This window comes from Falco biarmicus, chromosome 6 (assembly GCF_023638135.1).
Source record: "Falco biarmicus isolate bFalBia1 chromosome 6, bFalBia1.pri, whole genome shotgun sequence".
NCBI lineage: Eukaryota > Metazoa > Chordata > Aves > Falconiformes > Falconidae > Falco > Falco biarmicus.
In genome coordinates, this window is record NC_079293.1 from 59377562 (window position 1) to 59387119 (window position 9558).

The following is a 9558-nucleotide window of genomic DNA, read 5'->3' on the forward strand; positions in this document are numbered from 1 at the left end:
ATAACTAATGCTGCAAGTAGGTGATCACATATATAATGCACTCTTTCTGTTCCATGTGTGTCCCAGTTTGAGTTAAGATGAGGTGGGGACTGGTGCACAGACACACTCTGCTGCCTCTTGAAATTTTTCATTCAGGTTGACTTCAAAGCAACGAGCCTGGGAAGGTCTGACAAGTTAATAGCCACACTGACAGTGATTCTTTCAAATGCTTCAGGATGGCTACCATGTCTATTACAACAGCGACAAAGCTTTCTAAGGCAATGCCTCACTGAGGTCTTGATTTGCCCAGAACAGAATAGCTCAAACAATTGACTGAGCATCCCACTCTTGTAATTTAACAGTGGCAGCAACTTCCCCTTTATAAAAAAGAAAAGTTCCTTGAGATTTTCTTAAAGGATATGAACAAATTCAATGTATTGCCAAGGATTTCTGGGAAAGAGTTTAGCAGATATTGCTAACAACTCTTGGTAGTATTTCACTGTGAGCTTTCACCTTTACCTCTTGCTTATGTGGTTTATGCATCCTCCTCACTCCCAAAGGCCACTGTGATCTCCACCAGGCAAACAGAAAGAGAAGAGACAGGGAGAATGCAGGGTAAAGATGTCTCACGTCAAATCCAGCTGTGTCAGCTTCTTTTCAATATTTTATGTGCTTGATGATGAGTGGCATCCACCGTATCATCTGTTTAACCAGATCCTGGTCCCAGTCAATTCACTTTTGCACTGAGTAAGAGATAACTGATTTGGCAGAGTTGCCCTACTATCACTATCGTTATTTGTCATATCGGCCCCCACCCCACTGCCCCCAACAGCAAGAAATTTCAAGTTATTTTGAGAATTAAAACTGAGAGGCATGACTCTGCCTCTCAGGATGCAAACTGTTAAATACAAGAGATAAATGCTAAAGTCTTCTTTGCTTGTATTTAAGCCACATGTCTCCTAAAGATCCCAAACATGTAAGGAACGCACAGTCTGTATTTTAAGCTCATCACCATTTGGCCAAGCAAAGGTTGCTGTCAAATGAGCTGTTGTGCCACTGTCAATTAAAAGAGAAAGCTGGTCAAGTCTCTGAGACATCATCCAACTTCTAACCTACTGCTCTGGCTTAATATTTTTAGAATTTCAGTGCTATAAGACCCCTCAAGATACATAAAGGAGCACCTAGAAATGATGCTTCATATCTCCTTGGTTTGTCAGTCTGGGTACTGATTTGAATGCTGAGAAGATGGGGGATGGAAACATCTCTTAGAGCTATTCTGCTTAAATAACGGCAGCGTGCCCTGGGAGCCCTCCATCTAAAAACAAAAAGCACGACCAGTGATACAAAAATGCATAGGAAAATAGAAACCGCTTCACATATTTTACCAGATTAACTTTTAGATTCAGATTTAATACCATACATTACTCTTTATATTAGCCCCGTGTCTAACAGTCATAGTGGCAGATGAAGATTCAGCTGATCTAAATTTTACATTAGCATTGATCAAAAAGATCCCTAGCCAAAACACTCAGAGTCTAAACACAAGTGATAATAGCAGATACGAACACCTGGGGAAAAGCTAGGAAACAATAAGACAGGATCAGTCAGCAGGAAAAACTGTAGAAAAAATGACAGTGTTTGCACTACTTAATAATTATTATTTGAAAGATGTAACTTCCAAACAAAAATTGACTCTGTTGACCAGGTATTTTGTTATTGCTAATATGTTATTATTGTTAGCATTGCCATTTGTTTTGTCACACTGTCTCCATCACAGCTTGAAAAATACCCTGTCAGCTTGCCTGGGATGAATAGTGAGCTGAGCCTCTTAATAACTACAGAATTTAAAATTTCATTTAATGGGAGGAAAAGAAAAGTTTCTAGCACTTCTGCACACAAAAGCATAGTTTCAAAAGCAAACCAGTGGACTCTGTCTTTGCCCTGCTGTAAATCATCTGATGCAACAGCAGAGCTAACAGTAATGAGTGCAGTGGATTTCTGTATTCACTGAGGATGGTGTGAGCTGACTGGGTCACTGTGACACAGACAGCAACTAGGTATCGCTGCACTCTTCTATTGCACTTTGCTAGGGAAAATTCTGATATAATTAACACTGGGAAAGATTTAAAATAAATAGCATCAAAATGGACTGATCTTTCTAGGGAATCTGTATACAGGTGCCACAAATCATACAGAAGAACATGCATGACAACAGATCTCTTGCCGCTGAGAGCTGAAGTTAATTGTACCATTAACTGGAAAAAAAGCTTCACCAGCTGGACACATTAAGGAAAAGGGCGTCTTCAAATGCACGTACACACCTACAAGCCAAATGTAGTTATGAATCAACAATCTGGAAGCTAATAGGGAAGGCTGATCCCTCCCCAAGTGTATCCAGCCTCCTGGCAGGAATGCCAGCCATCTTCACTTTCCCCATGCTAAAGACTGGGTGGAAAGTTAGGCAGTCCCATGGAAAAGCTGCCGTGCTACTCAGTGCATTATCCTTCACTTTTCCATTTTTTTTGTTTGTTTTAAATACATGTCTGATTTAGTTGTTCAGATGGTAGGACATCTGGTACAGTTTTCAGGCCCTGCTTTAATTTAATGATTCAACATCTAGTACACAGGCTTGTTTTACCATAGGAATTTTTTGCCTCCCACACTTTTCTTTCTATTTGGAACTATGTAAATCATAGTCTGCTGGTGCTGTATAAATCATCTATAGTATGTCTGCTCTTCACTTAAATAACAAATTGGGACTTTTTATTTCTAATTGTTACATGCTGGCCATAATAAGTTGCACAAATGTGATAGATTTGGAGGCTTGCTGTGCTCTATTAGCTTAGCTTACGAAGCATATGAAGAGGTCCTAACAAGACAGACTTCAAGAAGTAATCCTCCCATTGTTGCTGTAAGAGCAGCGCTGCTTTTTCATACTACAAGTTCTCAAGTCAGTTAAGGCATAAGCTTGTGACATGTTGCACAGCTGGTTTAGTGTAAGTTCCATACACAATGCTCCCCAGCTTCAGTTGCTGAACATCAAATAATGGAAGACACTAAATTAATTAGACAAGAAAGTGACCTAGCTCCATTCCCAGATCTGCCACTGACTTGTCATGTGCCTTGAAGCAAGCCACTCCCCACAGCTGGGCTTCAGCTCTCTCCCCTTTGTCTGAGCGGTCTATCTGAAAACAAGTCCCTTGCTCTGGAGGATAGGCGTGTGGTGGGCGTGCAGTGCTGAAAAGCAGTAGGCATCCAACTGCAAACATAGCCATTAGGTGCTCTGGTGTACCCCAGTCACTTTGCTATGATAGCATAGATAATATTAATTGTCCCAATAGGACTTCATGAAAAAAACCACCATAAATTTACTGTTGTGTCAGCTGATCTCACATAGTTTAATTATCAGCACATCCAAAATTAAGAAGAAAATAAACCTATTCTTTTCACATGACAATTATTTTTTTTAATGCTACCTTATCTCTGAACTTGGATTCTGGTGTTCTTTTGACTAGGAACTAATGATCTGAAAAGTGCCACATAAAGCTTTGGGGTTTTTTTCATTAATGAGAAATAATGGTATTACCTTTAACAAGGGAATTCCTTCATCATAGATGTATGACTTAATAAAAGGCCTAAACACCAATTGCTTTCCTAATTCTCCCTTCAGGGATGTTTAAGAGCTTGCAGAGTTGATTTAAAAATAAAAAGCTGACCTGGTCCTTATGTGGGACACGAAGCCCACTCAAGGAGTCCTTAGCCTCATCACCACTGCTTCCTCATTCAGCTTCTTTGGCTTCATCTGCTAGATAACCAAACCAGGAAAAGGACACTGGCCCCAGCTCTGCATATGTTCATCCACACTTTCTGGTTGTTAGCCTGGCCATGGGCAGTTTTGGTTTGTGCCAGACAGCTTTCTTCCAGTCCCTGAGCACGATTCACGGGTGAGCAAGGGCCAGGAAACTCCCTGTAGGCAGTGCGGATGCAGCCGTCCTGTCTGGGGAGGAGGAAAGCCATGGTGGGCCAGCAACCCTCCAGGCAGAGACCCATCCCTGGCTGTAACACTGACTGGTGCATGTCAGGGAGCTGCGGGATCCCTCCCTGCAATGGCTATCCACACAGCCTGCAAGAGGACAGCTACACAGACATTTAAAGGGCAAGCTTCAGCATGCCGATCCCCCAGATACTGTCCCTTCTAGCCACACTGCTAGCTGTTCATGTCCTCCCCATGTTTCAAAATAGCTGAGCTGGGGATAGCTGCACTGAGCACTCCGCACTGCCTGCGCCCAGCCTTTGCTGACTGCAAAAAAGATGGTTTGGGTTCACGTGAAGGCAACTAGCAAGTTTTTAACTTTTCTCTCTAAGAAGTGCTTCAGATTCTAAACCTGCTTTCATGCTGGAAGCCTAGGGAAACAACTCAGCATTCACAGGAATAGGTTTTAGAGTTCACTCTTAATGGAGTCCTTCATTTACATGCACTGAAAATCAAGCAGGTTTTGTGGATATAATTTTAGACTGCAGGAGAAACTGAGCATGGCACCCATGAGATATTTAGAATAACCAAATAGTGTCTCTTTTAGTAATTGTCTTGATACCATGTAAGGGCCTTGATGGGAGACAGCTCTTGGGTCAGCCTGCTAAGTCATCATCAGGCTCGACTGGTCCCAAAACAGATCAGAAATTGTTCTAGGGACTGCACTAGCCTCCTTCAATTTCCTACCAAAGCTTAGTGTGCTTGGATCTTATTACGCAGGGAATTCACGCTTGGAGCAGCTTGAGTGGGGAAAAGAAGTGGTTACTGAAACTTCCATCCCAGCGTTTCCAAGTGGCTCAGGAAGAGCTCCCTTTAACTAAGGGAAAGGATCTGGCACCTCAGCTTCCCACACAGGTAAACTTTTCAGCTCAAAAGCCATGATGGATGCTCCTGTTTTAACACAGCATCTCCCATTTCCTCCCATGGCACCTGAGCAGCTCCGTGTGTGCTGAAGCAGGAAGACCAGCACAGAGAGCGCAACCAGCCTTTGTCAAATGGGTAAGCGCAGCACCTACCATGCCAGCTCACTTCGGCTAAGGGGAGGCAGAACGGTGTAAAACTCCTATCAGCCAGCTGAGAAGAGCATCTGAGCAGCTTCTACTTCCCTTCCAAAATTCACACCCTAAAGGATGAGAAGGCTGAAAAGGCCCTGAGGCACAAAATACATTTCTTCTTTCTCTTCTCCCTCTGCCTCCTGCGCTGCTGCCCAGCCTGCCGCGGGCAGAGCCGGCTGTGTCCCCGCTGCCCACCCGCCCGCTGGCACGGCTTTTCCCACGCATTGCCCTGGGGGAAGAAGGGGTTAAGGCAGGCAGGTGGCTCTGCGTTTACCTGCTCTGGTCCCAGTTAGCAGCAAAAAGGACGAGGATCTTCCTGCCGTAGTGGTCCAGGTTGGCCAGCCCACCGGGGAAACCATCCTTCAGCGCCTGTTTGATGCCCGGGTCGGTGGCCTTGAAGCTCTTGAACATGTCCAGGTTCTGCTGGCGATATTCAAAGTACTGGGCCAGGAGGCGAAACGCCTCGAAGTGCTGAAACTTCCTGGCCCGCAGGAACCGCAGGATGAAGGCATCGTCGGTGCGGAGGAAGCCGATGTCGGGCCGGGTGATCACCATGTCCCGCACCTCCTGGATGTCCTGGTGCAAGGTGTCGGGGTTCTCGTTCAGCTCGAGCCGGGCTTTCTCCAGAGTCTCCGGGGAGAGACCTGCCTGCAAATGAGTCATGGCGCTGCCCTCCTCCTCCCCGCCTCTGCTGCCTGTGCTCCTCAGCCTCCCGGGCGCTTGTCCCCCGCAGGCGGGGTGCCCCGGCACGGCCGGCCGCCGCTCCCCCGCCCCGCCGGGCCTCGCCCCGCCGCGCCCCGGCCCCACCGCCGCGGCCAGTCCGGCCGCCGAGAAGCGAGCGGCTCCCAGCAGCCGGGTCCCGGGGGGGCTGGCAGCGAGACTGCCCCCGGGCTGCGGGCGGAGGCGCGTTATCTCTCTGACATAGCGCCCTCCCCGCCGCGGGGTCCGACGCGCCGCATCATCCCCGCAGCCGGTCCGCGGAGGCGCCGAAACCCGCCGGGGACGGGGCCGCCCGCTGCCGCTCGCCCGCGCCGGTGCCGGCGCCCGTGCGGATCTCAGGCAGGGCTGCGGCGGCGGCGAGGGGCCCGGCCGCTAGGCAGGGCGAGCGGCGCCCGGGGGCGCTCCCCCGGCCCGGGGCTGGCAGGGGGGGGGGCCCTCGCCGGAGCGGCACCATTTACGTAAGATCAGCGCTCGCCCCGCTTCAGAAGCGTCTCCCTGGATTTGAGGGAGGGTTAAAAAAAAACCAACAACAACAACAAACTAAAAAAAAAATAATAAACACCCCCCCCCGAAAACCACCCAACAAAACCAGCGAGGAGGAGGGAAGCCGATCCGCAGGTACCCCGCCGGTACCGGTACCGCAGAGCCTCCCGCTCGCCAGCGCGGAGCCCGGAAAGACAAACGGAGCCTCAGCCCCGAGGATGCTCGCCCGCCCCCGCGCCCTCCCCCGCTCCCCGCCCCGGCTCCCGATGGCACCAGCCGGCGCGGGGCTGCCTCTGCCGCGCGGCCCCGCCTTGCACACCCGCGCGCGCGCGCGCGCACACGCACTCGCAGGCGCGCGCACCCGCCCCGGCGCGCAGCGGCACCTGCCCCCCGCCGCGCGGAGCCGGCGCTCGGGGCGGGGCGGGGCGGGCGCGGAGGAGCGCGGGGGCGGCCCTGCCCCCTCGGCCCCGCGCAGCGCCCGCCCGGCCCGCCGCGGGGGGGGGATGGGGGGGCTGCGGCCGCACCGCGGCTCTGCGCGGCGGGGGCTGCTGCGCTGCGCTGCGCGGGGCCGCGCCGGGGGTGTGGGGAACAAGATGGTGGCTGCCGGGGGGCGCGGGCTGCGGGGCCGGGGGCCATGTAAATCTCGGGGTGGCGCCGGCGGCGGGGGGGTGTGCCTGGAGCCATCGCTCGGCTTGGATCCCCTCTTTTGACTGAGTATCTTAAAATGAAACATTGTGCGCGTAAAAAAATGGGAATACAATAAAGCCACCCCCTCTTTGGCCCCGTGCCTTGAGTTGTGTTACATTGCGACTACTGCGTGTTGAATATTCCGGGGCAGAAAGTGCCTTTTTTCACGCGGGAAAGTTTGGTGCTGCAGCCTGCTTTCCAGAGAAGTTCCTACTGAAGAACATTTGTCCCATGTCTGAGGGGCTGAGCTTCCCCGACGCAAATGCGCCTGAAAATCGAGCTCACGTGAAAGATCCAGCAAACACGGGAAAACCTATAACATGTACATCCTCCTCCTTCCTATAGGATGCGCAGCTTTTCGACACTGCATTGGGCTCCTTTCCCAGGATGACATAGCCAGAGCACACAGGCTGAATTATTGACGAGGCGCTGAGACCACTGACCCGTGTAGCGGGTATATATGGGGAATAGGCCAGCGGGAAGTACAGTGTGCGTTCTCAGGCAAATGAAGGTACCCATAAACACGTTGAAATGATACCCTGCATTTTCTGCAGGCCACCATCAGATGGAACAGATGACCTCGGCAGCAGGAGGGAGCCCTCAGCAATGAGCACACTCTGAGCCCGAGTTTGTGCAGCAAGCAGTAGTTAGGTGGGAAAATTGTCATTCTTCTGGTGGCTAAAGGGCATTTGGGGGTTTTATAGGGTTTTATAGGGTCTAGCAGCTCTTCACCACATCCCTTCTTGGTGCCAAGGGAGGGTCAAGTTTTGCCTATTTCTTCACAGCTGCCTGATCTCAAACTAGCTGCAGGAGGGATGGCTGGAAGGGCAGGCAGAGAGGCCCCCAGCCCTTACCGAGCTGGGTACCAGACCTGCAGTGCGCCAGCTTAAGGCAGAAACTGTTGGAAGGATCAGCCTGATAGCGCCCAGCCATCACAGCCCAGCTTTATTCCATCTGAATTTCCCTATGTGCTTTGAGATCCCTCACAAGAGGAAAAGATACACAGTCTTCCTAAGGACTGTATCACTCTCTAGAAATGCTTATTTCTCTTTGTCTAATAAAATGCCTTTAAATTAGCCCCCTGACATAGATGTGATTCATCTAGGTTGATAACTTTTTCTTAGAGCAGTTATTCCTCCAGAAATAGTTTGTGCTTTTTTATTATTATTTTCTATTATTCTTAAATCTTCATTTTCCTTTGCTCTTGCTATCTTCCTCTGTATCACTTCTATATTCCTCAGCAGAGACTCTTTGAGGACAGCTGTTACCACCACCCATATGGACCCAAAACCCAGACATTTTCTGCCATCATTTTCATTTCTGATGCTGCTGCTCTGCCTTTTCCACTGCAACTAAGCTAATAAAAGAGCAGGTCATGTGACAAGTGCCTTAAATTCATTCAGAGCAGGGTGAGCTGCAGGCATTCAGTGTCTTGCAAAATCAAGTCCGTAATATATCCTGTCTATGACCTCCAGTAGCGCACTCCTTAATTTGCTTTATTTTTCTTTTGCAAGTGGAAGCATACACATATATTAGATTTTTCATGTATTCCAGCACAGAGATGCACTGGACAGAGAAAAGAACTGAGCTGGCCAAAGTTAAAGTATTAACAATTCCGAAACTACAGAAAAGGTCAATTCTATATATTCTTAATTTTTAAAAAATTACCAAGAAAATACTTGGAATTTTATCTGAAAACTTTCAGTATTGTTCCATTTTTTGGTTTTCCCCATTTTCCACCATATTTAAGCCCTTCCACTTTCTACACTTTTTTTTAAAGAAAAAAAAATCTGGAAGCCAAGTATGTTAATTATTTTCATCAAAAACAACCCAATTTCTGTACACCTCCTTTTCAAAGCAACGTTCAGTCTCCATAAAAATTGATACAGTAGGTTAACAATTTCTAACCAGTACTTTCCCACATTAAAATGAAATTCAGCAAATATTAACAGCATTTCAAGAAAAAAAGTTTTGCAGCAAATTGTGGAAACATAGATCAAAAATGCCCTTACCTTGAAGGACACGTGTTACATGCTCTTTCCTGAACACAGTAGATTTAGAAGGTGGGTACTATCCAAATTGCTTGCAGCAAGGCAGCCTGAAGGCAGAGTAGGTCAAAGAGCAGGATTTTGGTCATGTTCTACGTGAGTCACAGGTGGGTCTTATCGTTACAGCAACATATTTGCAGCATTTTGGGCTCTTGCATGTAAACATGTGAAAGATTTGGTTTAAGTATAAATAACTTGGTAGGAGCAATGAAAAATGTTTCTGTCATCTATAAGCAGATTTATCAATCCATTTAAATAGTATAATGAAGAAATATGTGTTTTTCAATATGTCATCCTACCTAAGTCATGAGGGGGAAAATGGAGCCACTAATGTGGTTAGATGCAACATACCGATGGCACAGTGTGATTTATTTATTGTGCACATGCACTTCTCCCTCTATAAAACAGTAGGGGTGTCTGACTAAATCCATTATGTAAATCTCAGCATCTTTTCATTTGCACTTACAAACTGTTATTTGTCTTTGATGCTTTTATAGTCACTTTTGCCTGAACCTCATACAATTAAAATCCAAGTGCCCTGCAATCTTATAAG

The 9558-nt window shown here is 48.0% G+C and overlaps 1 protein-coding gene across 1 annotated transcript in view; it reads right to left on the reverse strand.

Moving 5' to 3' along the window:
- CLVS2 (clavesin 2) overlaps positions 1–6287 on the reverse strand; it is a 59445-nt gene extending 53158 nt beyond the window's left edge. Inside the window, exon 1 of the mRNA XM_056344687.1 lies at positions 5342–6287. Within this exon, the coding sequence (XP_056200662.1) occupies positions 5342–5730 (389 nt within the window). The 5' untranslated portion in view covers positions 5731–6287. The remainder of the gene's footprint in view (positions 1–5341) is intronic.
- Positions 6288–9558: the final 3271 nt, after the last annotated feature.